Source organism: Drosophila miranda, chromosome XL, assembly GCF_003369915.1.
Source record: "Drosophila miranda strain MSH22 chromosome XL, D.miranda_PacBio2.1, whole genome shotgun sequence".
Lineage (NCBI taxonomy): Eukaryota > Metazoa > Arthropoda > Insecta > Diptera > Drosophilidae > Drosophila > Drosophila miranda.
This window is the reverse complement of record NC_046673.1, coordinates 1,669,601-1,697,420: the sequence shown is the minus strand read 5'-3', so window position 1 is coordinate 1,697,420 and position 27,820 is coordinate 1,669,601. Positions and strand designations below refer to the sequence as shown.

At 50.8% G+C, this 27,820-nt stretch overlaps 9 protein-coding genes and 1 long non-coding RNA gene across 14 annotated transcripts; 5 read left to right on the top strand and 5 right to left on the bottom strand.

The window, feature by feature from the left end:
* The first annotated feature begins 697 nt into the window (after nucleotides 1-697).
* On the top strand, nucleotides 698-3,605 carry LOC108164564. Its single transcript, XM_017300380.2, has 4 exons — nucleotides 698-1,095; nucleotides 1,165-1,311; nucleotides 1,369-1,704; nucleotides 1,773-3,605. The coding sequence occupies exons 1-4, from the start codon at nucleotides 1,009-1,011 to the stop codon at nucleotides 3,459-3,461; spliced, it is 2,259 nt and encodes a 752-aa protein (XP_017155869.2). The 5' UTR covers nucleotides 698-1,008; the 3' UTR covers nucleotides 3,462-3,605.
* Nucleotides 3,522-4,234, bottom strand: LOC108164565 (UDP-N-acetylglucosamine transferase subunit ALG14 homolog). The gene has a single exon (XM_033394624.1). It carries the CDS (start codon nucleotides 4,180-4,182, stop codon nucleotides 3,616-3,618), a length of 567 nt encoding a protein of 188 aa, XP_033250515.1. The 5' UTR covers nucleotides 4,183-4,234; the 3' UTR covers nucleotides 3,522-3,615.
* On the bottom strand, nucleotides 3,540-9,389 carry LOC117189480 (UDP-N-acetylglucosamine transferase subunit ALG14 homolog). 2 transcript variants are annotated; one of them, XR_004473418.1, is made up of 2 exons: nucleotides 8,708-9,389; nucleotides 3,540-3,555 (listed from the first exon to the last, which is right to left on the bottom strand). XR_004473418.1 is itself a non-coding variant. In XM_033394616.1 (1 exon), exon 1 carries the CDS (start codon nucleotides 9,332-9,334, stop codon nucleotides 8,768-8,770), a length of 567 nt encoding a protein of 188 aa, XP_033250507.1. In that variant the 5' UTR covers nucleotides 9,335-9,389; the 3' UTR covers nucleotides 8,536-8,767. The 2 variants fall into 2 exon arrangements, 1 of the variants encoding a protein (XP_033250507.1); XM_033394616.1 differs by lacking the exon at nucleotides 3,540-3,555 and having other exon boundaries at nucleotides 8,536-9,389.
* On the top strand, nucleotides 4,650-13,604 carry LOC117189442. 2 transcript variants are annotated; one of them, XR_004473411.1, is made up of 7 exons: nucleotides 4,651-4,830; nucleotides 4,894-5,349; nucleotides 5,409-6,017; nucleotides 6,079-6,575; nucleotides 6,635-8,178; nucleotides 8,255-8,355; nucleotides 13,505-13,604. XR_004473411.1 is itself a non-coding variant. In XM_033394561.1 (6 exons), the coding sequence occupies exons 1-6, from the start codon at nucleotides 4,732-4,734 to the stop codon at nucleotides 8,296-8,298; spliced, it is 3,249 nt and encodes a 1,082-aa protein (XP_033250452.1). In that variant the 5' UTR covers nucleotides 4,650-4,731; the 3' UTR covers nucleotides 8,299-8,465. The 2 variants fall into 2 exon arrangements, 1 of the variants encoding a protein (XP_033250452.1); XM_033394561.1 differs by lacking the exon at nucleotides 13,505-13,604 and having other exon boundaries at nucleotides 4,650-4,830; nucleotides 8,255-8,465.
* Nucleotides 9,767-13,604, top strand: LOC108158648. The gene is made up of 6 exons (XM_017291137.2): nucleotides 9,767-9,969; nucleotides 10,033-10,488; nucleotides 10,548-11,156; nucleotides 11,218-11,714; nucleotides 11,774-13,317; nucleotides 13,394-13,604. The coding sequence occupies exons 1-6, from the start codon at nucleotides 9,871-9,873 to the stop codon at nucleotides 13,435-13,437; spliced, it is 3,249 nt and encodes a 1,082-aa protein (XP_017146626.2). The 5' UTR covers nucleotides 9,767-9,870; the 3' UTR covers nucleotides 13,438-13,604.
* Nucleotides 13,605-13,706: 102 nt separating this feature from the next.
* LOC108158667 lies at nucleotides 13,707-15,124 on the top strand. The gene is made up of 2 exons (XM_017291178.2): nucleotides 13,707-14,548; nucleotides 14,611-15,124. Exons 1-2 carry the CDS (start codon nucleotides 14,435-14,437, stop codon nucleotides 14,995-14,997), a joined length of 501 nt encoding a protein of 166 aa, XP_017146667.1. The 5' UTR covers nucleotides 13,707-14,434; the 3' UTR covers nucleotides 14,998-15,124.
* LOC108158663 (glycolipid transfer protein) lies at nucleotides 14,985-16,041 on the bottom strand. The gene is made up of 4 exons (XM_017291164.2): nucleotides 15,899-16,041; nucleotides 15,743-15,798; nucleotides 15,415-15,672; nucleotides 14,985-15,346 (listed from the first exon to the last, which is right to left on the bottom strand). The coding sequence occupies exons 1-4, from the start codon at nucleotides 16,017-16,019 to the stop codon at nucleotides 15,182-15,184; spliced, it is 600 nt and encodes a 199-aa protein (XP_017146653.1). The 5' UTR covers nucleotides 16,020-16,041; the 3' UTR covers nucleotides 14,985-15,181.
* On the bottom strand, nucleotides 15,743-24,179 carry LOC108158654. 2 transcript variants are annotated; one of them, XM_033394589.1, is made up of 2 exons: nucleotides 22,414-24,179; nucleotides 15,743-15,798 (listed from the first exon to the last, which is right to left on the bottom strand). In XM_033394589.1, exon 1 carries the CDS (start codon nucleotides 24,019-24,021, stop codon nucleotides 22,414-22,416), a length of 1,608 nt encoding a protein of 535 aa, XP_033250480.1. In that variant the 5' UTR covers nucleotides 24,022-24,179; the 3' UTR covers nucleotides 15,743-15,798. The 2 variants fall into 2 exon arrangements, with proteins under 2 accessions (XP_033250480.1, XP_017146641.1); XM_017291152.2 differs by lacking the exon at nucleotides 15,743-15,798 and adding an exon at nucleotides 20,206-20,289.
* A 196-nt stretch (nucleotides 24,180-24,375) lies between these two features.
* Nucleotides 24,376-26,194, bottom strand: LOC108164848 (putative inositol monophosphatase 3). Its single transcript, XM_017300776.1, has 2 exons — nucleotides 25,229-26,194; nucleotides 24,376-25,167 (listed from the first exon to the last, which is right to left on the bottom strand). Exons 1-2 carry the CDS (start codon nucleotides 25,773-25,775, stop codon nucleotides 24,629-24,631), a joined length of 1,086 nt encoding a protein of 361 aa, XP_017156265.1. The 5' UTR covers nucleotides 25,776-26,194; the 3' UTR covers nucleotides 24,376-24,628.
* Nucleotides 26,195-26,296: 102 nt separating this feature from the next.
* Nucleotides 26,297-27,378, top strand: LOC108164849. Of its 2 annotated transcripts, none has more exons than XR_001775918.2 (2): nucleotides 26,297-26,512; nucleotides 26,597-27,378. It is a non-coding gene; the product is annotated as an uncharacterized LOC108164849 (long non-coding RNA). The 2 variants fall into 2 exon arrangements; XR_004473419.1 differs by having other exon boundaries at nucleotides 26,588-27,378.
* The last annotated feature ends 442 nt before the right edge of the window (nucleotides 27,379-27,820 follow it).

Genomic DNA, 27,820 nt, shown 5'->3' with positions numbered 1-27,820 from the left:
AGCTACTGAGGCCTTAAGCTCGCTATGGTATTATTATACACTTGAGTATGAATGTACTTATATACATACATATGTACAGGGTTGGTTTTATACGTTATTATATGTTGTGGAGGAATTATTATCTAATATACTAATTGTGTATATGTATGTACATATACATATGTACAGGGATGATTGTTTATGAGGTTATACTATGTAGTGAATGATTTTAGATTGAACTAGGTAGTTGAGGACTATTTTTGCGTTATTGTTGTTAGGATTGGAGATGTATTGCATGGGGTCGGTGTTATGGAATATTGAGGATCTTTGAAGAGAGAGGGCGGGGCATGTGTATAGTATGTATGTGTCTTATGTTTATGGTTGGGTTGTGGCACAGTGGCCATGCGTTAGAGGATGTTTTATCCATGTAGTGGGCATTGGTGAATCTTGTGTGCCCTAGACTCAATCTGTTTAGGATGGCTTGGTGTCTTCTGTTAAGGTTGTTTAGGTTTTTGGAGGGAGGATGAGTGGAGGATAGATTAATAACTTGTTGGTACCAGGGGGAAGTCTTGGTGAGGAGGTCTGTTTGTTTCGATAGGAGGATTTTCTTAAGGAATAGTGAGATGTCGTTAGAATTATGATTGGGGGTATATATGAGAGCTTGTTTGGAGGTAGTTTTCGTTCCCTTTTATGTCAATTTAGCTAGGTATCCAGGTAATTGTTATTTATGGAAATAGTTTGGTGACGAGGTTACGGATTGTGGTGGGGTAGTACGAGGAATTGTTGGGATTGGGATACAGAATCCAAACAATTATTGAAAATTTGATATCAGTGAGTCGCTGGATTCGTCCAAAAACTAAACGCACTAAACGCACTAAACGCATAAAGCGATTTCACGTTTTCTTGGTTTCGCGAAACGGTCTCACTGCCAAAGTGAAGCGCCAATTCGTGGGCTCCGCATATATTTTTGAAGAACTGCGTAATATCTATAAACAATTAGACAGCAGCACTGCTGCATCGGTGTGTACGATGTCCGAAGATAGCGACTATTTGCTTGCCCTCCGTCTAAGCCATGAACTGAACGGAGGGGACGCCACACAACATCAGAGTCAGCGGGTAAGTTTCAGCACAAAAAAACATTTACCAGAACTTCCTGAATACTCCCATTTGTACATGTGTGCTTAGGACTCCCAGCCATCAAAATCGGAAGCATCGGAAGAAGCTGACTATTTGTTGGCTGTCAAGCTTCAGTCCGAGGAACAAAATGAGGGCGCAGATGGCGACCTGGACGGCAGCATCCAGTTTGTTTATCCATCAAAAAAGGATGTAAAGGTTAGCACCACTTCTTCAACGAGTTTCAATGTAAACAAGCATTTGAACCACCCTTAGAATACGTTGCCCAAGAGCTCGCCAAAGCCTAAGCCAGGCCGAACAAGTGCTGTGAGCAGAGCTGAGGACTACCTGAATCAGACCAGCAATCTGGTACATGACGACTGGGAGATTCTGGATCCCACGCCCAACATCTTCTCCATGTTCGTGCGCTTTGACGAAAAGTTCTTTCAGAGGCGTCTGGGCGCCGTCGTCCTGGAGTGGAGCAAGCGCATGTACTCGTGTGCTGGGATTTGCTATCTTCGCAGCAACAGATACACCAAGGAGATTACAATCCGGCTAAGCGAGCCGCTTCTCAAGCTACGTCCTCGCAAGGACCTCATAGAAACTCTTCTGGTGAGTCCCTTGCCTCCCCACGAACAAGTCTCCATGTTTTCCAACCACTCATCTCTTTTTCTGTGCAGCATGAAATGATCCATGCCTATTGCTTTATACAGAACATACGCGAGGGCAACGGCGGCCATGGTCCGAATTTCAAAAGAATCATGACTACCATAAACCAGGTGGCCGGGACTAACATCACCGTCTATCATACCTTTCACGATGAGGTGGAAATGTATAAGACTCACGTCTGGCGCTGCACGGGCATCTGTCAGAACCGTCATCCTTTCCGCGGCTGGGTTAAACGCACCTCGAACCGCCCCCCAGGCCCCAATGATCAGTGGTGGGAGAAGCACACGCGCGATTGCGGCGGAACCTTTATGAAAGTTAGCGAGCCAGAAAAATCCAAGCCGGAGAAGCCGTTGCGCAAGCCGAATGCCAAAAAGACTCGGTCTGTCAGTGGGGATATACGCAATTATATCGACAATCCGCCCGCCAAGAAGCAGGCCATCGACTCAAACGTAGCCAATGGTCTGCTATCCAACTTGGTCGGCTCCGTTCCGCCCACCTCGTACCCGGGGCAGTCTCGCAATCCATTTGCCATGCCCACCAGCAGCAAGCCGCCGACCAAGTCCAATGTCGTGGGCATGACAGATCTTAACAAGAGCGGCGACCAGAAGGAAAACAAAGCTAAAACGGCCAAAGAAAACCTCTTGACTGGCGAAGGCTACACTTTGTCCGGGTCCACAGCTGCGGGAGGCTCCACTACTAGAAATTCCGACTTCGTGCGTAATGTTTGGCAGAAGCGCTTTGAGAATAAGCCAACTAAAGAGGCGCAGGAAGAGACCGAGAAAAGCACTGGAAAGCGTCCCCATAGCTACGTTGATGATAGTCCTATTCTGTCCTGGGAGTCCTATGATGAGGACGTTTTGATTGCAGATGATATTACGCCCACAGTTTTGATCCTGAGCAGCGATGACGAAAGGGACAATGATAACGAGGAAAAAAAGAAGACTGAAAACGAATACGTCAAGAACTCAACTTTATTTTCAAGTGGAATAAGCAGTCAGGAGAGGACGCGCAAGATCAAGGAAGAGGTAATGTTCGACGAGTCCCAGGATTTTGGCGAAGATGATATCGTTCTTATTGACGATGAGTACGATGACGAGCAGAACCTTGATAGCAGTCTTATAGCGGCCACTGAGTTGGCCGACCAGTCCGTCATAGACGACTTGTTCGGGGTGGATACCCTGCTGGCAGAGTTCCAGCTGGAGAACGATGTCGTGCCGACTGGGTCGCGGGTCACGAAAGATTTAAACAACGATATTGTCATATGCCCCATCTGCTTTGGCAGAATTAAACGTTCGCAACTGTCGAATCATTTTGAAGGGTGCTTCATCACCAACAAAGTTGAGCCGCCCTCCTTCAAGCAGAAGCTGCCAAAGACTAACAGCACGAAGAACGCCCAGAGGCCATCGACAGCTATAACTTCAGGAAAAGGAAAGCGCTCAGCCACAGGGGGTAAACGAGCCTCCTCAAAGCAAGTATTGCGAAACGCTGGCTACACCGAGGAGGAGATAGCCCCGCTGAACTTGAGCAGCTCTAGTGATTCGGCCCAGAACGGGACAAGCGAGGAGGAAATGACACCGCGCCAGATGCGTCAGCGGAATCTCTTTAAAAAGACTATTACATGCCCCAAGTGCGGCCTGGAATACCTCGGCCACCAGATGGAGGCCCATCGCGTCCTCTGCGCCAGCAAGCGCCGCCGCTAATGTACTTTGTTACCTAATAATATTCCATATATCTAATCTAATATTTCCATAAATCATACATTGAATGTTATGCTCCTTATTTAATTGGAACACATTTTTTTTCTTTTTCGTTTTCTCCCTACGTTAAATAAATGAACAAAAGCATTAAGAGTTGTTAAAAGAGTCGTCCAAAGTAGCGAAGGTTGGGTCGGTTTTCGTAGCGGTTTGCCAGTCCCGGCCAATGTACTACGAACATGTCCACAATCGGTAGCAGGAGACGCCCGCTCAGCGAGAGCGTCTCCACCCGGCAGAAGCTTTCCACGAACACGATCCGGCTTTTGGGGGGCAGGCGGCCAAGTAGACGCCACATGTATGCAGCATAGCAGTAGGGCACACATGTGCCGGGACCATTGCAGAGCACCAGCTGCGGGCGGTCCCGCCAGACGAGCCAGCAACTCCAGATCAGAGCGTACAAGATGGTGAACACGCTGCTCAGCCAGCTTTGGCCTACGCTGCGACTCCGTGGCACCCGCAAAATGCTCTCAGCGCCAGAATGCCCCAGAGCGGCTTGCAGTTGCCGATCTGAGTTCTCATCGTTGTTGGCAGCAATGAAGCGAATCGGCTGGTACTCGTCACTGTCTCTCCGGTGGAGGAGGGCCTTGGTGATCTTGCACATCTCGGCCGTGTGGCCCCCAGAGCCAAGTATCACATATGTGGGATAGGCGGCTTCTTCAGTAGACATAATCTTATCGAGAATTCAAAGCCCTGCAAATACGCCGAATGTCTCTATCTGTATGGTCACACTGTTCCTTGATACCGCACTACCGAACAGCGGCACTGATCTATCGATCAGGAAATATAAATAATGGACATTTCCCATTAGGTGAAGCAAAAGCAAAATTCGCGATATGCCTTTTATTTAATTTACACTACACTGAAATTTTATTTAAAATAAGAAATCACTAATAAAATAATATTTGACTACCGTAATAATCGCAACTATCGATAGGTGAATCACTTCTTAGCCAGGTGTTTTCAAACCGAACCGCTAAAGTTTGAGAGAAATAAATGTTTATTAATGAACAAAAGAGGTAAACTTAAAATATACAATCAATAATATATGTACAAGAAATATACAAGCAATTGTGCATTATAATCAATAAAAGAGCGCACATACTGCAATCGATAACGGATTGAGTGAGAAAAAAAGAACCAGCTGGTTCTCTTTCAAAGTGCTGGAAAAAGTAGGCGCCGCGCCATTTGTTTCTGTTTTTCGTTTTTAGCAGACAAAATGAGCGACAAGGCCACTGCACATATGTCGACAGATGCGCGTAATGCACTGATTACCGATCATCTGCAGAAACTGATCAAGAGTGTGGCAGGCCCCAATGTAAGTCTGAAGCATCGTCGCCTGTCTATTGACCAATAACAATAGCTTCTTTTCCGTGGTCAGATCACTCCAAAGCAGCAGCGGCATCTGGAGCAGATTGCCAGGAAACATATACGCCACCCTAACTTCTTAAGCACGAAAAGTCATGAAGTAACGCAGACGCTCAACGTTTTGGTGGACCGTTTCCAGCAGGAAAACATGGCCCCCTTTGGGCAGGCTATCAAGGAGCTGAGCACAAAACTAGTCGAGGATCCCGCCTGGCAGGATCACGACCAGACGGACGTGCAGTGGTCTTTGCTTGACTTTCTGCTCAGCATGACCAACGCGCCCATACAAAATGTGCGACGGAACCGCCAACAGATGGACCAGTGCCGCCTCTCGGCACTTGCCGCCGTTGAGGCCTCAACCTCCCAGGCCGTCGTGCCCAACATAGTCGAGGCGGACACCGATTGGGTGAGCCTGCTCAGCGAGGATTTCCTGGAGGGTCCAACGCCTGGGGATAGCTCGGACACTCAGGAGGTAAGACCCAGCTACAGTGTCCAATGATAAATCCACTTGAAGTAGTTTTTCCCGTTCAGGAACAGTCCGAGGAAAGCGATGCGAATGAGATTAGTGGCTCCGTTTGCCCAGAGGATTTGAAGACCACGCTGAAGCCAAAGGACATGGCCAATGTCTATAAGAATGCCATGAATAATGTCAATCCCTGTGTTGAAAAAACATACGTGCCAGAGTTGGCGAGATCCGGCAAATCCGGCAAATCCTTCCAAATAAACGCACCCATCGATCTCGCTCTAATATCCCCAATTGAGATCAGGAGCAGAAACTTTGTCCCGCTGCCGCCACTCCAGCCGCCCCAGCTTTTCACACAGCACACCCAGAGCGTGCGCGACGAGAACGTGCTTCCGCAGCTGATCCACTCTCATTGGTGGCGCCACGACATCCAGATCCATACCAAGCCCCCTGACAGCGATCCTCTGTCCAACTTTGCCATCAGCTACACGCAGTTCCTCAACAAGTACTCCTTGGGTCTCGTCCACTATCCGCTGCCCAACACCACCACGGAGCGCTGTCTGATCCGCGAGATCCTGTTCATGTTTGTTAGTCCCGTCAGCTGTTGCTTCTTTGTGGTGGATGAGGAGCGACGCATCCATGTGCGCCAGAATGTGAGCATCTGCAGTGTAACAGCGGTAAGGGCATCTCCTGCCGTCTCTCTTCCTCAATCACCTCTCTCTTTCTCTGTGCATGTAGGAGGGCCTGAAAGGTACTCTGGAAGCGGAGTTGGTCCCTGCCCTGGAGGACATGATGCAGCTGCGTCAGACAGTAGACAAGCTGACGCTGCGCCAGAACGGGGAGAACATTATCGGTACTCTAGAGTGCTTTGCCAATGGCCTGCGCGATCTGGTGCGCCCAATCAAGAAGGCGCTGCTTGCCTACGAGGAACGCATGCTCAGCGAGGACCCCGTCTCGCTCATCCACTTCATCCGACACATGAACAAGCACTTTCGTATGCTCCAGCTGCTCCGTTTCGTGTCCAGCAAAGCCGTCCTGCCGTCGGGGCCCCCGCATCTGATGTGCGCCTATCTCCTGTCGCAGCTGTACCAGCAGACGCAGCTGCATGTGCCGCACCAGAAGCTGGCCATCGCCCTGCTGCTGGTCTCGCTAAATACATACTGCAACATCTTCGATGGCTTGTGGCGTCGGGCCAAACTGGAGGACCGGCAGGCTCAATTCATTGTGGAGCGATGGTGGGGCAATAGTCCTCTTGAGATTCTTTTCTGTATATATATACGTTTTTTTTCTGCAGGGTACCTGAAGGTGAGGATGCGAGCGGTGAGTGGGAAGCGAGAGTCCTCATCCGCCAGCGCCGGTTAGAGGAGGAAGAGAGCGAAGAGAACCACCAATTGTTCAAGAAACTGCACAGCTGTCCCTTCTATAGGCTGCTCCTCGAGCATTCTCTCACGTCCATTGAGACCCAAGACCTGCTGGCAAGCGTAAATCTCCTTGGCGACATGCTGGCCACCACCAACGAGAGCCATTCCCACTCCCTCTACGAAGAGCTGCATGCCCAACTCTTCGTACAGCTGCGCGTCTACGGACATCCAACGCAGCAGTCGGATGGAGACACACAGATGGCGAATAGTCACACAGGGAAAGAGCAGTCAGAGCAGAAAGCCTTTGAACAAAAGCTTCTGAACAGCGTTGGGACGATAAGGAACCCGGACCTGCTAGCACTGCTCACCCAGCCGATCACGAAGAAGCAGCAGGATCGAGATAAGCAGCAGGATAAGCAGCGACGGCAGCCGCCGGCTCAGGCAGTGCAAGTGCTGGAACGACTGGAGAGCGCCACGCGACTGCAGGTGAAGGACGTGATGTCAGAGGCCCTCAGGGAGATACTGCTGCGCCGCCAGTCGCTGGCCAATATGTTTGCGATCAAGGCCATGACCGTTGACCTGCAGCTGGGCGAGATCGCGCGCTTCCTGCGTCACGTTTTGCTGCTGGAGGCCGACCATTTGCTGCGTCCATACTACACGAGGCTCTTTCGCGATATCGAGGCGGGTCTGAGCTGGGCTCAGGTCTCGGTGCTGAACATGGAGCTGTACGAGCTGCTCATGCCCCAATATGCGCAAATGGCTGGACGCGCTTCTGTCAGGATCGTCTCCCAGGTGCGCTCCACCTCCACCAAGGTGTACGAGGCTGTGGAGGCCATCGAGCTGGTATTCGATTTTTTTGAGCACGTGCAGAGGATCGTGACGCCGTCGAACCTGCAGACGTACAATGCGGTCTGGCGCCTGATGCTCAAAGTCAAGTGGGCCGCCTGGAAGCTGGAGAATATGGTCTTCATTAGGCGTCCGCACAAGGACATGTATGCGCCGCTGGACATGCTAGGCCTCACCGTTCGCCGACTGGAGATCCTGCGGTTCTGGCTCATGTATCTGATCAACAGTCTGCACACCCACATTATGCAGGTCGTGAGCCACCAGTTCGAGCCACAGATTGCCAAGTGCCACAACATCCGGGAACTGAGCTCTCTGCACGAGCAGTATATGCTGCTGCTGTCCAGTCACTGCCTGCTCACCGAGGAAACGGCTGCCTTTCGCATTGCCCTCGAGCAGCTCTTCCATTTGGTGTTTGTTCTGGACTTGGAATGGACCAGTTGCTCCAGCTACCTGGTCGACTCCCATCCACTGGCCCTGGATGTGTCCTCCGATGATGACGAAGACAACCCCAAGTGCCTGCAGTACTTGGCTCTCAACCAGGTAGTGGAGATTGAGATGACATACATACGTTGCCATCAGACGCTGGCCGAGATTCTCAATAATTTGGTCTACAAGCATGATCATCATTTCCGTGAGTGACTGAATGAGCGAGCGACGGTCGAATGGTTCTAAGGTTTTGTTTTGTTTTTCTCCACCCCATCTCTCAGTTACAGCGTTGGAGTCGGCCATCAACACAAGTGTACCCTACTGATGGAATCCTCTTACAGACGGAAGGATTGGCCTTCATTGCAGGATATCTGATGGCCAGGTTAGGCCAGGCCAGGAGAATCGAATCTCTTCCCTCAAGGAATCCTATTCACTTTGAACTCAAAGCAATTGTTGTAACTTTTAAAGAACTTAAAAACTGATTACAAGGGTTGATTGGGAATCATTATGGGATTCGCGGGAAGACTGTGCATTCATCGGTTAAAGATGCGATGCGAAACGGTTGGCTAGGAACACAATATTTATTTACTATATGTATAATGGTGGCTTACAGGATATAACTATAATCTAGCATGGGTCTGTTGAGCAATATCTTATGAATCTTATGAGCTGGGAATTGTGTACAAATTCGATTAGAGATATCAGATTTTACTCTGAGCGGCTTGAGATTACATTTTTTTTTCTTTTTCGTTTTCTCCCTACGTTAAATAAATGAACAAAAGCATTAAGAGTTGTTAAAAGAGTCGTCCAAAGTAGCGAAGGTTGGGTCGGTTTTCGTAGCGGTTTGGCAGTCCCGGCCAATGTACTACGAACATGTCCACAATCGGCAGCAGGAGACGCCCGCTCAGCGAGAGCGTCTCCACCCGGCAGAAGCTTTCGACGAACACGATCCGGCTTTTGGGGGGCAGGCGGCCAAGTAGACGCCACATGTATGCAGCATAGCAGTAGGGCACACATGTGCCGGGACCATTGCAGAGCACCAGCTGCGGGCGGTCCCGCCAGACGAGCCAGCAACTCCAGATCAGAGCGTACAAGATGGTGAACACGCTGCTCAGCCAGCTTTGGCCTACGCTGCGACTCCGTGGCACCCGCAAAATGCTCTCAGCGCCAGAATGCCCCAGAGCGGCTTGCAGTTGCCGATCTGAGTTCTCATCGTTGTTGGCAGCAATGAAGCGAATCGGCTGGTACTCGTCACTGTCTCTCCGGTGGAGGAGGGCCTTGGTGATCTTGCACATCTCGGCCGTGTGGCCCCCAGAGCCAAGTATCACATATGTGGGATAGGCGGCTTCTTCAGTAGACATAATCTTATCGAGAATTCAAAGCCCTGCAAATACGCCGAATGTCTCTATCTGTATGGTCACACTGTTCCTTGATACCGCACTGCATTTCTATCGATCAGGAAATATAAATAATGGACATTTCCCATTAGGTGAAGCAAAAGCAAAATTCGCGATATGCCTTTTATTTAATTTACACTACACTGAAATTTTATTTAAAATAAGAAATCACTAATAAAATAATATTTGACTACCGTAATAATCGCAACTATCGATAGGTGAATCACTTCTTAGCCAGGTGTTTTCAAACCGAACCGCTAAAGTTTGAGAGAAATAAATGTTTATTAATGAACAAAAGAGGTAAACTTAAAATATACAATCAATAATATATGTACAAGAAATATACAAGCAATTGTGCATTATAATCAATGAAAGAGCGCACATACTGCAATCGATAACGGATTGAGTGAGAAAAAAAGAACCAGCTGGTTCTCTTTCAAAGTGCTGGAAAAAGTAGGAGCCGCGCCATTTGTTTCTGTTTTTCGTTTTTAGCAGACAAAATGAGCGACAAGGCCACTGCACATATGTCGACAGATGCGCGTAATGCACTGATTACCGATCATCTGCAGAAACTGATCAAGAGTGTGGCAGGCCCCAATGTAAGTCTGAAGCATCGTCGCCTGTCTATTGACCAATAACAATAGCTTCTTTTCCGTGGTCAGATCACTCCAAAGCAGCAGCGGCATCTGGAGCAGATTGCCAGGAAACATATACGCCACCCTAACTTCTTAAGCACGAAAAGTCATGAAGTAACGCAGACGCTCAACGTTTTGGTGGACCGTTTCCAGCAGGAAAACATGGCCCCCTTTGGGCAGGCTATCAAGGAGCTGAGCACAAAACTAGTCGAGGATCCCGCCTGGCAGGATCACGACCAGACGGACGTGCAGTGGTCTTTGCTTGACTTTCTGCTCAGCATGACCAACGCGCCCATACAAAATGTGCGACGGAACCGCCAACAGATGGACCAGTGCCGCCTCTCGGCACTTGCCGCCGTTGAGGCCTCAACCTCCCAGGCCGTCGTGCCCAACATAGTCGAGGCGGACACCGATTGGGTGAGCCTGCTCAGCGAGGATTTCCTGGAGGGTCCAACGCCTGGGGATAGCTCGGACACTCAGGAGGTAAGACCCAGCTACAGTGTCCAATGATAAATCCACTTGAAGTAGTTTTTCCCGTTCAGGAACAGTCCGAGGAAAGCGATGCGAATGAGATTAGTGGCTCCGTTTGCCCAGAGGATTTGAAGACCACGCTGAAGCCAAAGGACATGGCCAATGTCTATAAGAATGCCATGAATAATGTCAATCCCTGTGTTGAAAAAACATACGTGCCAGAGTTGGCGAGATCCGGCAAATCCGGCAAATCCTTCCAAATAAACGCACCCATCGATCTCGCTCTAATATCCCCAATTGAGATCAGGAGCAGAAACTTTGTCCCGCTGCCGCCACTCCAGCCGCCCCAGCTTTTCACACAGCACACCCAGAGCGTGCGCGACGAGAACGTGCTTCCGCAGCTGATCCACTCTCATTGGTGGCGCCACGACATCCAGATCCATACCAAGCCCCCTGACAGCGATCCTCTGTCCAACTTTGCCATCAGCTACACGCAGTTCCTCAACAAGTACTCCTTGGGTCTCGTCCACTATCCGCTGCCCAACACCACCACGGAGCGCTGTCTGATCCGCGAGATCCTGTTCATGTTTGTTAGTCCCGTCAGCTGTTGCTTCTTTGTGGTGGATGAGGAGCGACGCATCCATGTGCGCCAGAATGTGAGCATCTGCAGTGTAACAGCGGTAAGGGCATCTCCTGCCGTCTCTCTTCCTCAATCACCTCTCTCTTTCTCTGTGCATGTAGGAGGGCCTGAAAGGTACTCTGGAAGCGGAGTTGGTCCCTGCCCTGGAGGACATGATGCAGCTGCGTCAGACAGTAGACAAGCTGACGCTGCGCCAGAACGGGGAGAACATTATCGGTACTCTAGAGTGCTTTGCCAATGGCCTGCGCGATCTGGTGCGCCCAATCAAGAAGGCGCTGCTTGCCTACGAGGAACGCATGCTCAGCGAGGACCCCGTCTCGCTCATCCACTTCATCCGACACATGAACAAGCACTTTCGTATGCTCCAGCTGCTCCGTTTCGTGTCCAGCAAAGCCGTCCTGCCGTCGGGGCCCCCGCATCTGATGTGCGCCTATCTCCTGTCGCAGCTGTACCAGCAGACGCAGCTGCATGTGCCGCACCAGAAGCTGGCCATCGCCCTGCTGCTGGTCTCGCTAAATACATACTGCAACATCTTCGATGGCTTGTGGCGTCGGGCCAAACTGGAGGACCGGCAGGCTCAATTCATTGTGGAGCGATGGTGGGGCAATAGTCCTCTTGAGATTCTTTTCTGTATATATATACGTTTTTTTTCTGCAGGGTACCTGAAGGTGAGGATGCGAGCGGTGAGTGGGAAGCGAGAGTCCTCATCCGCCAGCGCCGGTTAGAGGAGGAAGAGAGCGAAGAGAACCACCAATTGTTCAAGAAACTGCACAGCTGTCCCTTCTATAGGCTGCTCCTCGAGCATTCTCTCACGTCCATTGAGACCCAAGACCTGCTGGCAAGCGTAAATCTCCTTGGCGACATGCTGGCCACCACCAACGAGAGCCATTCCCACTCCCTCTACGAAGAGCTGCATGCCCAACTCTTCGTACAGCTGCGCGTCTACGGACATCCAACGCAGCAGTCGGATGGAGACACACAGATGGCGAATAGTCACACAGGGAAAGAGCAGTCAGAGCAGAAAGCCTTTGAACAAAAGCTTCTGAACAGCGTTGGGACGATAAGGAACCCGGACCTGCTAGCACTGCTCACCCAGCCGATCACGAAGAAGCAGCAGGATCGAGATAAGCAGCAGGATAAGCAGCGACGGCAGCCGCCGGCTCAGGCAGTGCAAGTGCTGGAACGACTGGAGAGCGCCACGCGACTGCAGGTGAAGGACGTGATGTCAGAGGCCCTCAGGGAGATACTGCTGCGCCGCCAGTCGCTGGCCAATATGTTTGCGATCAAGGCCATGACCGTTGACCTGCAGCTGGGCGAGATCGCGCGCTTCCTGCGTCACGTTTTGCTGCTGGAGGCCGACCATTTGCTGCGTCCATACTACACGAGGCTCTTTCGCGATATCGAGGCGGGTCTGAGCTGGGCTCAGGTCTCGGTGCTGAACATGGAGCTGTACGAGCTGCTCATGCCCCAATATGCGCAAATGGCTGGACGCGCTTCTGTCAGGATCGTCTCCCAGGTGCGCTCCACCTCCACCAAGGTGTACGAGGCTGTGGAGGCCATCGAGCTGGTATTCGATTTTTTTGAGCACGTGCAGAGGATCGTGACGCCGTCGAACCTGCAGACGTACAATGCGGTCTGGCGCCTGATGCTCAAAGTCAAGTGGGCCGCCTGGAAGCTGGAGAATATGGTCTTCATTAGGCGTCCGCACAGGGACAATTATGCGCCGCTGGACATGCTAGGCCTCACCGTTCGCCGACTGGAGATCCTGCGGTTCTGGCTCATGTATCTGATCAACAGTCTGCACACCCACATTATGCAGGTCGTGAGCCACCAGTTCGAGCCACAGATTGCCAAGTGCCACAACATCCGGGAACTGAGCTCTCTGCACGAGCAGTATATGCTGCTGCTGTCCAGTCACTGCCTGCTCACCGAGGAAACGGCTGCCTTTCGTATTGCCCTCGAGCAGCTCTTCCATTTGGTGTTTGTTCTGGACTTGGAATGGACCAGTTGCTCCAGCTACCTGGTCGACTCCCATCCACTCGCCCTGGATGTGTCCTCCGATGATGACGAAGACAACCCCAAGTGCCTGCAGTACTTGGCTCTCAACCAGGTAGTGGAAATTGAGATGACATACATACGTTGCCATCAGACGCTGGCCGAGATTCTCAATAATTTGGTCTACAAGCATGATCATCATTTCCGTGAGTGACTGAATGAGCGAGCGACGGTCGAATGGTTCTAAGGTTTTGTTTTGTTTTTCTCCACCCCATCTCTCAGTTACAGCGTTGGAGTCGGCCATCAACACAAGTGTACCCTACTGATGGAATCCTCTTACAGACGGAAGGATTGGCCTTCATTGCAGGATATCTGATGGCCAGGTCGGGCCAGGTTAGGCCAGGCCAGGAGAATCGAATCTCTTCTCTCAAGGAATCCTATTCACTTTGAACTCAAAGCAATTGTTGTAACTTTTAAAGAACTTAAAAACTGATTACAATGCTTGATTGGGAATCATTATGGGATTCGCGGGAAGACTGTGCATTCATCGGTTAAAGATGCGATGCGAAACGGTTGGCTAGGAACACAATATTTATTTACTATATGTATAATGGTGGCTTACAGGATATAACTATAATCTAGCATGGGTCTGTTGAGCAATATCTTATGAATCTTATGAGCTGGGAATTGTGTACAAATTCGATTAGAGATATCAGATTTTACTCTGAGCGGCTTGAGATTAGTTGCATTGGGGGCTTACGTGATCTGTTTGCGGATGCTGATGCGGATTGGCAGGTGTTGAGAATGTGTTCGATGTCAACGATGTCGAAGATGTTCGATGTCGAAGTAACGGGCGCCAGTAAGCTTTGTGGGACCCTTGACCCTAGAGTCGTGACGCTTTGGTATCTACTGTCCTTTGGGGCTGGGCTGGGCCAGTATGGGCTGGGCTTGACAGTTGGCTGCGCTTTCAAACCTTGGGACGCAGCTTACTTCTGATGGTGAAGGAAAGAGTTTCTATACGGCCTTAAGCCATACTTTTATCGATGACTCAGCAGAGTGCTGCAGCAGGCGGCTTTTGCCCAGAGCCCTGGTATCCCTGGCAACTCTGGAAAACGACAACAAATGCAAAAAGCAGGGAAATAACGTGCTACTCGGTATCCGGACGGAGTAGCTTTATAAAGAGGCAAAACCTGTCAGGGGTGCCACAGTCGAAGAACAGAGCTCAAGGCATCTGACAGCTGACAAGTCCCGACGCCAAAGAGTATATCTGAGTCTCTGAAGAGAGAAGAGTCAACAGTTTGCGGTTTGTCCAAGAGTCGAAAAATGTTCCAAGCGACTGAGCTGCGGTCCTGTCTGCTGCTCCAGATGCTGCTGGAGGCGAATGTGTACGTGTCCGCATTTTGGGCCGTGAACTATCTGCTCTACATAGTCGTACACGTAAGTTCTGGGGTGGATCCTCCCCAATGATCTGCATCGAAATGAACGAAGTTCCCTTCCAGATGGACCAGCTATGGAGCTTCGATACCTTGGGCCTGTTACTGGCATATGTGCTGGCCGTGGGCTCGGAGATAGTGCGTCTGCATGCCACCTTTGCGGTGAATCTACGCCCAGAGAACGCCTCGATGTGGCTGCTCTTAACAGTGACGCCGTGTGTCCTGTTCCCGTCCATGGTCTACCTCCGCCTATCGTTGGGAGATGACGCCCGCCTCTGGCCTCACAGCATCTCGTATGCGGTGCTGGCTCTGATCGGCCTGGAGGTGATTGCGATCCTGGTACACAACATAAGCAACGAGCTGGATGAGACAAATCGGCAACTGGCGGATGTTAGCACGCATCAGAGCCCTGCCCCTCAGAATGAGAATCAGAGGACGCCTCGCATGGACTAAAGCTCTGAGGTTTATTGTGTTGTTAGCGACAACAACCCTCTCTAACAGCATAAAATAAAATAAAATAAAAATAGGCTACTTTTAGCTACAAGCTAGATGCAACTGTGCAGAGTAAGTGCGCGTCTAAGGGGCAAGCAAAAATCATCCATCTAGCCAAACAGGGATGAGCATCCGAAGGCACCAGCTAGTGGGGAGCTTCGTCTAGGTTACGAGCCTTGAGCAGTGCATCGATCTTGTTCAACTGGGCCCGCATGGTGGGCAAGTAGTCGGACATGACAACGAGGTTCTCCTCCTGATCCTCGCCCTGGCCGAGCAGCTGCTTGCGTGTGGGTACCCATGCGTATATGATCTGGAAGAGAGCATTAGCAGTGTAATTTGAGATGGAAAAAGGCGGTACATAGTCTCCCTCCTCCTTACCTTAATGGTACTCTGCACGATAAAGCCGTGGTACTGTTTCAGGGTGCGCTCGTAGGCATTCTGCAGATGATGCTTGAGCGCCTCCTGCTTCTGGTCATCGTTGTAGATGTTCTCGAAGAAGATGCAAATCAGCTGGAGACCCCGCTTCAGCCAGAGCAGGGCATTGGGGGCCACGTTCTCCCCCTTTATATTCAGGACGATCATATCCTCCAGATAATGGTGCTTGAGCACATTCTCGCCGTAGACTCTGCTTAATTTCTGACAAAAGATACACAAAGCGGGTTGAAGTACCTACGTTGGAAGCGGGTCTTGGGTTTGTTTCTCTTACATCTATATTACCATTCATGTCGTTAATCACGGGCGTAAATAGCTTGCCAAAGGTTTCTGTCAAAAAGAAATAAACGAAAAATTATCGTCGTACAAAACTGGTTAGATACTGTGTCTGTGTCTGTGTGATCGAGTGGAGTGCGTCTGGTACTATCACCTATAACTGTCACTATCTCTAGGGCGGCGTCGAGGAACGCTCGAGTTTCGATCTTATCGGCGGCATTGCCCGGAAATCCCTTCAGCGCCTTGAATTGTATGCGTGCTGCTGATGCGCTCATGGCTCTCGAGTTCTTTGGTTCTTGGGTTCTTGAGTTCGCTGCGTCTGGGTCTGCGTCTGCAGGGCAAATGAAATGGAAATTGAAATTGAAATCGAAAGTGATAGTGAAAAGGAAAACCAAAATAATAATTCAATGCTCAAGCAGTGCTTTGCTTTATGTGCACCAATTGGTTATCTTATCAGCAAGCAGCGCACCTGCTCATCACCCCTGCCTGCTCCAAACTACGAATATTTCAACTCTACTTTGTCGAATCAGTTTTCACTATTGAACCCCGTTCGGTGCTACCGTTGCGTTCCGTTCCCGCTGTGCTCTTCGCTTTTCGCCGTTCGCCGTTCGCCGTTCGCTGCTCGCTGCTCGCTGCTGGTGTCCACTGCTCTGCTGTGTTGTCGATAGTGAGAACGAATAGAATACAAGTTTGCCGCGTCGGCCAGTGCCACTGACGCTTCGGGAGAGCGGGCTCTCATTAAGCCGCAGTAACCCCTTTTAAGATGCGGCCAAGACCCAGGCCAAGCGCATTCACCAGTAAAAAAGAAGGTGCCACTCTCTCTTTCTGTGTGTCGCGCGCGCTGGACCGCGACTGTGTCAAAGTAGGAGACAGCCTGTTAAGTGAGCGATTTCTGGAAATGCCTCACCTCAACACTAACAACTTGCGAAGTACGACCAGTCGGTGCGTCGTGTCCCAGAGAGTAGGCTCGGGCTCAACTGACGACAGCGATCAACCGAAGCCACTATAAGCACCTGAAGCACCAGCTGCGTACGAGTATGTGTGTGTGGTGTGTGTATGTTCGTGTGCGTGCGCGTGTGTGTCTCCTCGACAAAGTCGCCTCCCCACTGGAAAAGTTCACCGAGTCACTTTAATTTTCCATTTTTGAATCGAAAATGTATCTTCTGATTTTATATAACTTTTTCTTTCGCTTTTGGTTTTAGAGAATTTATGGTAACGCTTGTCAAAAACTGTATCACACTTGCCAATCAAAGGTTTATTTTTGTTAACAAACAGCAAGGAACGGCAAATATTACGTATGTAGCTCCATATGGCCCAAGAAAGGATTACAGATTGACTGTCTGTCAAGATTTCTGGGCCTGCTTTTCACATCATTCATCGTTATATTTCGGTTTTTATTGAAACATTTTAATTTCAAAAAATAAACTATAGAAAATAATGAAAAATACAAAATAAAATCTAAAATAAATGTAATTAATGTGTAACACCCAGAAAGAAGCGTTACCAACCCCGTAAAGCATATATATTCTTGATCAGAGCGTCCCGTCCCGATGAGCGCCTAGATCTCAGAGACTTTATATCCAGTCTCCTGTGATATTCAACGGTTACAAGTCTAACCCTGCCACGCCCCCTTCGGCCTCGACAAAGAATGAGAATCTCTGGACAATATATCTGACAATATCTACCAGATTTTCGAACCTGGATCAGATCAACCCCTGCCCCTGCCTCCCACTCATTCTCTCTCTCGCCCACTCTTCCTCTTCCTCGTGCAGTGTCCGCCTTTTGGCGGAGGGGAGCGCGATAGCACCACACATGCCATACTTTGTAGGTCTAATAAAATGGCTAAATACACAATACAAGACAGGGGTAATAAACTGAGAACATCCCAAAGAGGCGTATTATTATGTATGAAATGCATAAGACCCAAAACTCCCGCTTGTATTCCCTGTCCCTCTTTTCAACGGCAGCTTGGCATTGAATTTGTTTCGCCTGCCAGCGGTGCGGCTCCCATGGGGGACACTGAACGCTTAATCCCAGACAAGACACGCCTATGTCATGTCCTCGCCAGCGTTAAAGCTCGCATTGTATTGGGGAGCAACGAATCGTATCTGACACTAAAATACGAGAGGCCCGGGGATTTGTAATTTCTTCAAAAGATGGTCGCACGCTGAGGTGAATAGATTATTGGCCCGATGTACTCTCGACACACTCTGGGACCAGTTTCGGTCCATGGGGAGAGCCGTGGATCTCTATGCAGACATACATTTACGTATATTTTCTGTCATAATATCTCTGTCATGTCAGACGTAAAGGATGCCTGAATGCAGAGGGTATGCAGTGGGAGTACAGGAGGCCATGTTCTCGTACCTGTTCTTCCTGAAGGTAATTCCTAACAGTACAGAGATCTTATATAGAAAATGGCAACTGGCCAAGGGAGCGAGATCCTCCATGTCCATGTCTACCCTAGGATTGGATTTGAGAACTGAGCGCGAAACCAGAACAGGGGAACGGACGTTGGGGGTCTGAATATGCATAGTCTCCAGCTGTGCGCTGTGCGCTGTCTGATGTCCGTGTCTGATGTCTACATACATATGTGTGTCGAACTAAAATATGCTAGGGGGCTGCGGCATATCGAGAGTTATGTCGTTACCGAGGGAGGGGTCCCCACGAACAAGATAGGACTAATGTGTGCTAGTGCGTGTCTCCTGGCCCTCGGCCTGCTCACCTGACAATCCTCATCCACACGCGAGTGTTGCTCCCAAGGATGCGGGGTAAGATTGTCCTGTCCAGAAGGTTCTCCTGCCTATGAGAACCTCCTTTGGGCATATTCTGTGCGTTTTATATATTTCATATTTCGATTCAGCCAGTCCACTTCCAGTCCGCTTCCAGTCCCCGCTATTATTCCACTTCCAGTCCACTGCCACTATTCCACTTACAACCTTTGAGGCCCGATGGATGACCTCTTCTTTCGCTGCGGCGATGGTTCAGCGATCAGCTTCGTTCGACCATTGGTTTTGGTTTTGGTTTTGGATTGTTGTGTCCCTCTGCTGCCGCTGCAGGTGTGGCCGAAAATGCATGTTGCATGCCCTCCTGGTGGAGAACCTGTGAGGTGAGGTTCTTATTCTCACATCATCTCCCTATTTCGGGGAACGTAGAGAAATGGTCACCTCGTTTCGCTTGTTGAAGCGCACCCGGAAGAGGATGCCTGACGCGCTGTACAGGAAGCTGCGGTGCAAGTTGCGGCCCTCTCGCTCCTGCCCTTCCACGTGCTCGATTAGTCCCTGCGGCAGGTGGCGGTTGTCGATCCGGACCCTCCAGTGGGCAGGCGCCTCCACCCACCCCTCCAGGGGCGATGCTTGTGGTCGCGACAGGGTGCCTGTCTCCTCAGGGTCCACTATGACGATCAAAGGCTTCATGGGGTCCTCCTGGGTCGGCGAGAGGCTGCGGATGTGGTAGGTGACGTGCGGGTTGGAACGTGTGCCGGCACCGCGCTGCTGCTGTAGCCACGCTCGGGCCGCTGCGGAGGTGCTCGGGCCCTCGTCGAGGGCAGGGTATGCTGTCGGGATGGCGATGGCGATGGCCAACGCGCGCTCCGGGGTTGAGGCTGCGCTGCTTGTCTCGCTCTGATATCGCAGCCACTGTCGCACAGCGGCGGATGTGCTCGGCCGCTCGCCTTGGTCTGGGTAGCTTCCGGTTCCGGTGCCGGTGTCGGTACCGGTTCCGGTTACGCTTCTGGCCTTAGCCTTGGCATTGGCCCTGGCCCTGGCCTTGGCCACCACAGACTTGGTGGCGATGTGCAGGGCACGCTCATGGCTTGAGACTCCTCCACTGCTCGTCTCGCTCTCGTCCCAAGCCGTGGCGTCCAAGGGACTCTCCGGCTCTGGCGACGGACAGGGAGTGACGCTCGGTGTGTCGATGTCCTGTAGGATGCGATCGTCGTGGGATCTTGCAGCGGCCGGTGGAGTCGGAGGCTGGGACTCCGGCGTCAGGGCCAAGGAGCCTGTGGGCTCGGCAGGTTCCTCGAGCTCCTCGAGATCCGCCAGGTCCTCGACGAAGGCCCAGTTGTGCTCCAGATTGGGGTCGGTCGACACGCTCTCATCCTCCCACGGCATCGGTGTTGGGGGTCGGGGTGGCGTCAGTTCCTCCGCCTCGTTGTCCGGATTCGAACCCGTCGACCAGCTCTGCTCGTCCCAAGGCAGCAACATCGGGAAGCGCGGCGCCTTGCGTGCCGGTTTGTTCTCGTTGCTGGCTTCTTTTTCTGCTGGTGTTGGGGGCAGACGGTCGCCCAGGGCCTCGTCCGGCTCGGGAATGGCCAGGGCGGCCCAGAGATGTTCCGCACTCGGAAGCGGGTCCGCCAGCCCCGGAATGGGGAGTCTCGGATGTCCGGCGTTACGGTCTACGGCTCTGCCGCGGTCTGCGGGGTTCGGCATGTCGTCCCCATGCCCGGCATGGGTCCGCATGCGGACATCCTCGTCTCCGGCGTCGAGGGCCTGAGGCTCTTGGGCCTCCTCGGCGCGGCGCACTTTGCGTTGCGACTCAGACATTCTGTGGAGAAGCAATTGTTGGTTAAATTCCCTCCTTAAGTCCCGAGTACATACATAGGTCCCCAGAAGCTACATCTCTGACCTTTTCGGACCTATGCGTGGGATCTAGGAGATCACAGCCACTGGCCGCTGCAGAGCTTTCACAGGGGCCCTTGCCACCTAATCCCTGGTCGTCCCGACTGCAATCGTTGTACAGGAGTTTGCTTGAAAAATGTACAAGCTTCAGTTCTGTTTGATTTACCACCAAATCCTCTGGGGACAGCCTTATTGGGTACAACAGTATCTTGTATGTTGCAAAACCGTGAACTCTAACAGCGCTCCCTTCCCTCAGGGGCACCACTCGGTGGCATGGCATTTGTTTCGCTTGCCAGCGGTGCGGTTCCCATGGGGCCCACTGTCCGCTTAATCCCAGAACAAGACGCTTTCTCCAATTATCAGATTATATATGTAGGCCTCTTTTCGCAATTTGATTTTCAGATTTCAGCCCGAGTCTGGCGAGCCCTCCAATATTGATTGGGACTCCACTTAGAGGCACTTAGGGCTAGAAATCAGGGCTTGATTCAGGGACCCGATGCAGCTGGAGCAGCAAAGAAATTTCAAACGCAGGTTTATTCCAAGACACTCCTCCTCCTCCTCCTCCAAGACACTTCAAATCCGGAGGAAACATTAGGTTTCAATGTGAGGTGAGGTGAGGCGGAGCGAGGCGGGGCGGGGCGAGGAGGGGGGTGAGTCCATCAGGATAAGCAGAACAACTTTTCGCATAAAGAATCCCGGCTTCGAGGGTGTGTTTCTAGGTTATCTATAGGTGATACGTATGCACATTGTATAGGATATCGGTTTTGTTCAGATCTACGATAAGATCCGATCTGATAAGGCAGTGGACGGACACTGGTTCGGCCACTGATCGTTGAGATCTACTGTCCTGTAGGTACCCGCAACTCTGCAGAGTCGGAAGTTCTTCTTCTACAATAACACTTGACCTGCGATTAAGGCTTCTTTCGCTTGCGTTCAAAACAAATAATTACGGATACGTATAATGGCCCTAAAAGTGTTTTGCATTTCCAAAGGGGTCCTTCAATTGAGTGTGAAATATGATGTCAGGGGCCAGGAGTTCCACATCTTCCAAGCGAAAGCCATTATCGGTCATTACAGGATTAAAAATTCAAAAAAAAATTCAAAACAAAAGGTGCCAGCGTCCCCCCCGATACGTATCGTAATCCATTGGCAAATCTATACGCAATTATTTTTAGAGCCGTTTGGGAGCGACTCCAGTTAAGGCTGCTGTCCTGCAGTTCTACCCAAATATAATTACATTTAATAGGAGGAAAACATGGTCATTATTTATATTGTCCATAGTCCCCCTCTGGGCGGAGGGTGGACAGGGATACCCCCCTGTAAACATTTCCTCAAATTGAAGGCGCCAGCGGTGCGGTTCCCATATTTTGGCTGTCCCTCCTGGCGGTACTCCAAGAGTTAGTGATATATTATGGTTGTGGGGGATGTGGATTGTGTAACACCCAGAAGGAAGCGTTTCCGACCCCGTAAGGCACATATATTCTTGATCAGCATCAACAGCCGAGTCGATATAGCCATGACCTTCTGTCCGTCCCAAATCTCAGAGACTATAAGAGCTAGAGAAAACAGATTTTGTATCCAGACTCCTGTGATATGGGCATCCTCCCATAAAGATTTGCAAAATATGCGAAAACCCAGAGCAGTAGAGCATGCCCACATCTGCTAGACTGCAGAATCAGACTGAATTAGATCAGAGCATTATTATAGCCAGAAGGAACAAGTGATATTTCAGTGGCTTCGATAGCGGTAGCTTTAGCTGCATTTCTGTCTCTCTCTCACACACTCTTCGTCGTGCAATGTTTGCGCCCACTGGCGGTGGTATAAATGTAGAGTCGCGGCCGCAGCTGCGACTATCAACGTACCCCCTCGTTTTTTCTAGAATATGTCTATGGTTTCCTTCAGTCCTGTCCTGCCTTGCCCTGCCTTAGTCTGCATCCCGAAGAGCCCTTGCAAACCCAAGGAGACTCCGTTCAACTGGCGGTCATTGGTGGTCATTGAGTGAGAGCAGCCGCAAAGTCGTACATCATTCGGAGATACTGGGATTACTCACCTAGTGGGAATCGGCCTCGGCTTCGGCGTCGTCGCAGGCCAATCTCTTGGTGTCTCCGGACGCGGTCAGGACGAAGACGTAGTGCGTGCGCTGCTCGGCCAGGAGGTGCCACAGGGAGGCGGGTAGCTGGAAGCGGTGCTCCTGCTGTTGCTTGTCGCCGGCGCACAGCTCTTCGTAGTGGGCCACCAGGCTGTTGAGGTTGCAGCGCAGCTCGACGAGCCGCAGCGGCGTTGAGGACACGATCTCGCGGCTGGCCTTGGACAGGTGGATGGCCGCCGCCGTCTTAGTGGCAGGGGGAGGGTCCGGGCTCAGCCAGCGGTGGTGGGCCAGTATCACGGCACAGTTGCGGGCAAAGTAGAAGCTATCGTTGCGCCGCTGGCCGTGGTAATTGTCCAGAAGCTGGCTGCTAGGCTGCTTCAACTTCAGTTGGGTGAGGCGACTGCGAGTATTGGTCCCTGCTGGTGCTCCTGCTGATCCTGCTGCTGGCAGCGTGGCGGACGAGTACGACTGGTCCACAATTCGCTGCGGCAAATGCTCGGTGACCTGGTCAACGGTGAGGACGCGGTTGAGGTAGTCGAAGCCCTGGCCCATCACACCGTTCAGGGTGTGGCCCAGGTCAAAGCAGTGACCCAGCTCGTGGCAGACGGCGCCCAGGGTGCTGGCGTAGACGCCACCGTAGGTGCGTCGGTAGTTGCTTTCGTCCGGCAGTCGCGCGACGTCCACTCGCTCTGCGCTGCGCACGCAGTCTCCGATCTCCGCGAATGCTCGCGGCCAGGAATAGAAGTGCGCGCTCCCGAAGAGGGCCAATCCTCCGCCCCCCAATGCGGCGTGGCCGCGCAGGTGTCGCCGGATGTTCGCGTACGAGAGGTCTCCGCTGGCCGCTACTGCCGCGCCGTCGTACCGCGTGCAGGCCACAAACGCGACAAACTTGAGGTGTAGCTGCTGGCCCCACTGCGCACAGGAGAGGATCTCCCCGGCAAAGTGCTGCCACAGCTCGTCCTCGGTCTTGGCGAGGGTCTCTTCGGTAGTCAGTTGGCTGCGGAAGAGGCGACAGGGGCCGTTAAGGGTAAAGGTGCGATTGGCAAACCCGGCCGCGTGCAATTTGTGGGCGTAAATGCACTGCACCAGTCGCAGATTAAGATCGATAAGTGAGCAGCGGGCAGAGTGTTCTGAACGTGCGTTTGTTTCCTGCTCCTGCTCCTGTTCCTGCTCCTCCTCCTTTTCGTCCTGGCACACTATGTAAAGGGGCTGCACACGGTAGGGGCTGCTGCGTGGCTTGTAGGTGAATCGAATCAGCCTCGAGCCGCTGCAAGAGCGCAGCTGCAGGAGGCAAGTTCTGGAGGTCACTTCAGGCTCCTCCTGCCTCTCTCTCTCTTCTTTGTGCAAATCAAAGAGGAGCTTGAACTCCCCAGCGCTGGACAACTGCGTCAGCTGTTCCAGCGACTCGTCGCGCAGCTCGAGGGTCGCTTTTAGCTGCTTGGCGGCGCTGCACTTGGGCTCCAGCCGGCCCTTGATCAGCAGAAAGCTGTGCTGCACCTCTTCAGAGTCCTGTAGTTGCTCGACTTCGATGCTGTGGATGCGCTTGCAGCCAGTGACGCTGCTATTCATTGCTCTCCTCCACAGTTTCCATCGACTTATCCAGCCGGCGTCCGCAAAAAAAACACACCCACACACTCACACAAAAAGAAATATGCAGACCCAGACGACACGACGATGCGCACAAGAACAAGCACAAGCGCACAAAAAAAACAAAAAAACACAAAAAGCTGTCAGAACGCACTGTAATTGGAATCGATTGCAGGTGCTATCGCAATCGAAGGCAGCCGTGCGCGCGCCTATTTCAAAAAGCCCACAGCTCCCCATTCAAAGCGACTTTTTTCAGAGCTGTTCACCCCGGTCTCTCGGGGTTCACGACCGCATCCCATCCCATCAGACAGACAACAAGAATAAGATAGGCGTGAATTACGAAAAAAAAACAGGTTTTTATTGTAGAACTTAGAACTATTCTCGTATGCTGTATATGCTGCCCAAGCAATGAACAGATCGATGCGAGGGTCGATGGTCGATGGGTTCGGCCTTTGAGAAATGGAAGTAAGAGCAGACACGACTCGACCTTGAGCAGTGCAGAAGCGGAATCACATGGGGCAGTAGCACATGGAAGATTGGCCTAGGAGCAGGAGCTAGGAAAGGGCTCCGTCTTTAGAAACTACAACTACTACGTTAGCTGGCCGTTGTGCGCAGTGCGGTACTTGGCCAGCTGGTCCATGTACTTGTCGTGCTTCTCCAGAGTGGCCAGCAGTCCCTCCGTGTTAACCGGCGACTCATCCGGGCCGTAGCGGATCAGTTGGTCGCTGAGAGTGGTCATGGTGCCGCCCAGGGCGTGCAGTATGGCATCTCCGGCACAGATATCCCACTTCTTGATCTTGGAGGTGTGCAGGTAGGCGGTCGCATTGTTAGCCACCACCTGGAGCACCTTGTACCCGGCACCGGCGGCCGTCAGCAGATTGACCTGCTCCCCAAAGATGCCGCGGGCTAGATCCTTGGCACCGGCGGTGTGCGAACGCGAAACGGTGATGATGGGCAACTCATTCTCCTGGCCATGCGGCGGATGGAGTCCTGCGAGATACTCGGACATGGAGTTACCCACCCAGGCCCATGCAGTCTGGCCATTAAAGGGGCTGTGGATAACCCCAATCACGGGACGACCGGCCACGGCCACGCACACCATGGTGGTGACATACTCGTACAGCTCCTCTGCAGATCGGAGAGAGGATTCCGTTAATTGAGGCAATTTAAGAGGTTATATTTAATTTACCAGTAAACTCCTTGGTAGCATCCAAAGGATCTACCCAGACTGTGACATCCTGGGCATTAACAGACACGTCCGGCACCTGGGCGGTCTCATGCAGGACCGTGGGATCCAGATCGTAGCTGTGCGACTCTTTGCAGTGCTCCTTGTCCTCCTCTGAGAATATGCGGACACGTGGAAATATGCGCTGGAGGCCCTGCTTCATGACGCAGTGCGAACGACCGTCGGCATCGGTAAACGGATCGTTTACGCCTTCGTCCGTTTGGCCCTTGCTCCGCTCTTTCAGCTGCCGGGAGCGGGCCACGTCGAGCACCTCGAGACCGCCGCGCTGCGAAGCCTGGATGGCGGCGATCAGCATCTTGCGCAGGTTCACCCGGTTGGGATTGTCGCTGCGCAGCTTGCCATAGATAGCCGGCCGCTCCTCCTGGTGGAAGTTCAGAAAATAGACCAGCACAATGGTCAGCAGGATGGCGAAAATGGTGGCTGGCACCCGATTGATACGTATGGAGCGTCCGTTCATCTTACTGCTGCTCTCGCTGCTGGTGAAGCACATCGGGAGTTGAGATGTCGGCAGCAGGTGAGACCAGTGGAGCGGCGGACTAGCGGAGCGGCGAGGAGAACGTCAGAGACTGACAGCGGCGGGGCACTGCCAGATCACCAATGTCTTTGATGCTGTATCTGTATCTCTGGCTGTATTGTATCTGTATCTGTATCAGTATCTGTATCTCTAGCCGTGGCTGTATTTGTGCCTCTTCTGTTTGCCTTCGACTCTAGCACAGCAGTACCAGCTAAGCCAACAGCAATCCACCTGGCCAAAATGAAGAGGCAGACAAATTAGAACGCAAACGTGCCGCCAGCGGCAGAGCTGCTGCTCTAACACGTCCACGTTGCGCGTTTTCGTAAACCCCACTTCGTCAGGGGCTTTAAGACAAACAAACAAAAACAAGTGGCCGAATAAATGCGGATACGACAATAGACAATAACCACCAGCTGTTCCGGGCTATCGATAGTGTGTGGTGTTTGTTAAATATATATCGATTACAGTGGCTCACAACTTCATTGAACACAGATGAATTGTTATAACTTCCAAAAAAAATCCAATAGGCTGTTTACACTAGGGCTGCGTTATGCGTCTTTGCCTCTTGCCGGAGACGCAGTTTTGTTTTACACAGGATAAGCATAAGGGCCTAGTGTGCCTATTTGAAATATTTGGCATCTGAAGCCACTATCACCACTAATAAAAAATAACAGCAAGAAAGCAAATCAAATTTTTTGCGTAGAAGGGTAAAGGTAAAAATATGTATACATATTGCAACGAATAGGCAGATTAAGTAGGTTTTCATACCATTCATTACAAAACGTCAGTCTTTTCAGATAATAAAGTCAGTTACAGAAAGAAGAAGCTATGGCAAAACAAATGGCAGAGAAATGGGCCAACGTTGATCAGAAACTCCAGGAAAACTCAAAAGCAGTTGAGCGTCTGAATGAAGAGATCAGACAATCGGAAAATCGTCTGGGCGTAAGGATAAAGCAAATGGAAAGCCGACTCGAAACCCGTCTTGAAGATCGTCTCTCAATGGGACACACAACGTACAACGTTATGGAGAGTCTCTTCAAGACTCAAGTTCGCGACAGACAAGGAGCGACTCTCACACCTGGCTTACAATGATGCACCAGCCGACGTTCTGGAAAGATACAAGATCAATGGATAGATAGATAGATAGATAGACGGTGTCAAGGATATGCACTCCACCCGCGCTATGGTTCTGATGCAGAGAAGAACGTTCGAGGAACGGAGTTTGAAAAGTAGCCGATTTCAGAGCCGAAAACATTTCATAAACAAATTACTTTCAAAATATTTGCTTATTGACACGACGCACGCAGAATACCCTAATGACAATTATCCTAATATAAAGTCATGTATGAAATGCATTATTATGTATTTTGTACATATTGGCATTTCCGCGGAAATATAACGATATTTTTTTTAAATTGATTGAAAGTTAATTTAACCATTTGGCATATAATTTCATGAACTTGGATCTGAAAACCTCTTAAGATAAGCAAAAGCAAACTAAGCTGTTGGTTAAGGATATATGATGTGATTTATGGGAGAATGTGAGTTACCTAATTGAATAAAAGCACTAATAGAGATATCTTATTGTGTAAATAATCGATAGAAACTTACATAAATCATCTTTTCAAATAACTTAATTGCTTTCGAATATTCCGACTCGTTTTGCAGAGTTTTCCATTATACTAGATTATGCTAAAATCGACATATACTTCGAATCGGATATTAAAAACCTGGGTAAAATTTTTGTTTTCTACGAACGTACGTTCGGGACCGGACCGGAAATGACCATTTCGTATATTCTATATTAAACAATTTTATTATATTATAAATAATATATTATTAAATAATTATATTCTTATATTCTATATCCAAAAAAAATTAAATGATACAATGGTACACTATGGTCCCAACGACCACTTATGTTGGCCAAAATTAATAGCTCACGAACGAAACAAGATTTTTGTATTTAATTTTCTGTATTGTATATATGTATATAATCGATAAGAAGTGTATTTAAAAAA

Coding starts and splice junctions, on each gene's coding strand:
- LOC108164848 (XM_017300776.1), bottom strand. CDS start 25,775: ATGTGCTTCACCAGCAGCGAGAGCAGCAGTAAGATGAACGGACGCTCC. Junction 25,168..25,228: donor TGCTACCAAGGAGTTTACTG/GTAAATTAAATA, acceptor TCCGATCTGCAG/AGGAGCTGTACGAGTATGTC.
- LOC108158667 (XM_017291178.2), top strand. CDS start 14,435: ATGTTCCAAGCGACTGAGCTGCGGTCCTGTCTGCTGCTCCAGATGCTG. Junction 14,549..14,610: donor TGCTCTACATAGTCGTACAC/GTAAGTTCTGGG, acceptor GTTCCCTTCCAG/ATGGACCAGCTATGGAGCTT.
- LOC117189480 (XM_033394616.1), bottom strand. CDS start 9,334: ATGTCTACTGAAGAAGCCGCCTATCCCACATATGTGATACTTGGCTCT.
- LOC108158663 (XM_017291164.2), bottom strand. CDS start 16,019: ATGAGCGCATCAGCAGCACGCATACAATTCAAGGCGCTGAAGGGATTT. Junction 15,799..15,898: donor AGAGATAGTGACAGTTATAG/GTGATAGTACCA, acceptor TCTTTTTGACAG/AAACCTTTGGCAAGCTATTT. Junction 15,347..15,414: donor TCGTGCAGAGTACCATTAAG/GTAAGGAGGAGG, acceptor GCTCTCTTCCAG/ATCATATACGCATGGGTACC.
- LOC117189442 (XM_033394561.1), top strand. CDS start 4,732: ATGAGCGACAAGGCCACTGCACATATGTCGACAGATGCGCGTAATGCA. Junction 6,018..6,078: donor GCATCTGCAGTGTAACAGCG/GTAAGGGCATCT, acceptor CTGTGCATGTAG/GAGGGCCTGAAAGGTACTCT. Junction 6,576..6,634: donor CAATTCATTGTGGAGCGATG/GTGGGGCAATAG, acceptor TTTTTTCTGCAG/GGTACCTGAAGGTGAGGATG.
- LOC108164565 (XM_033394624.1), bottom strand. CDS start 4,182: ATGTCTACTGAAGAAGCCGCCTATCCCACATATGTGATACTTGGCTCT.
- LOC108158648 (XM_017291137.2), top strand. CDS start 9,871: ATGAGCGACAAGGCCACTGCACATATGTCGACAGATGCGCGTAATGCA. Junction 11,715..11,773: donor CAATTCATTGTGGAGCGATG/GTGGGGCAATAG, acceptor TTTTTTCTGCAG/GGTACCTGAAGGTGAGGATG. Junction 13,318..13,393: donor CAAGCATGATCATCATTTCC/GTGAGTGACTGA, acceptor CCCATCTCTCAG/TTACAGCGTTGGAGTCGGCC.
- LOC108164564 (XM_017300380.2), top strand. CDS start 1,009: ATGTCCGAAGATAGCGACTATTTGCTTGCCCTCCGTCTAAGCCATGAA. Junction 1,312..1,368: donor CATCAAAAAAGGATGTAAAG/GTTAGCACCACT, acceptor AACCACCCTTAG/AATACGTTGCCCAAGAGCTC. Junction 1,705..1,772: donor ACCTCATAGAAACTCTTCTG/GTGAGTCCCTTG, acceptor TTTTCTGTGCAG/CATGAAATGATCCATGCCTA.
- LOC108158654 (XM_033394589.1), bottom strand. CDS start 24,021: ATGAATAGCAGCGTCACTGGCTGCAAGCGCATCCACAGCATCGAAGTC.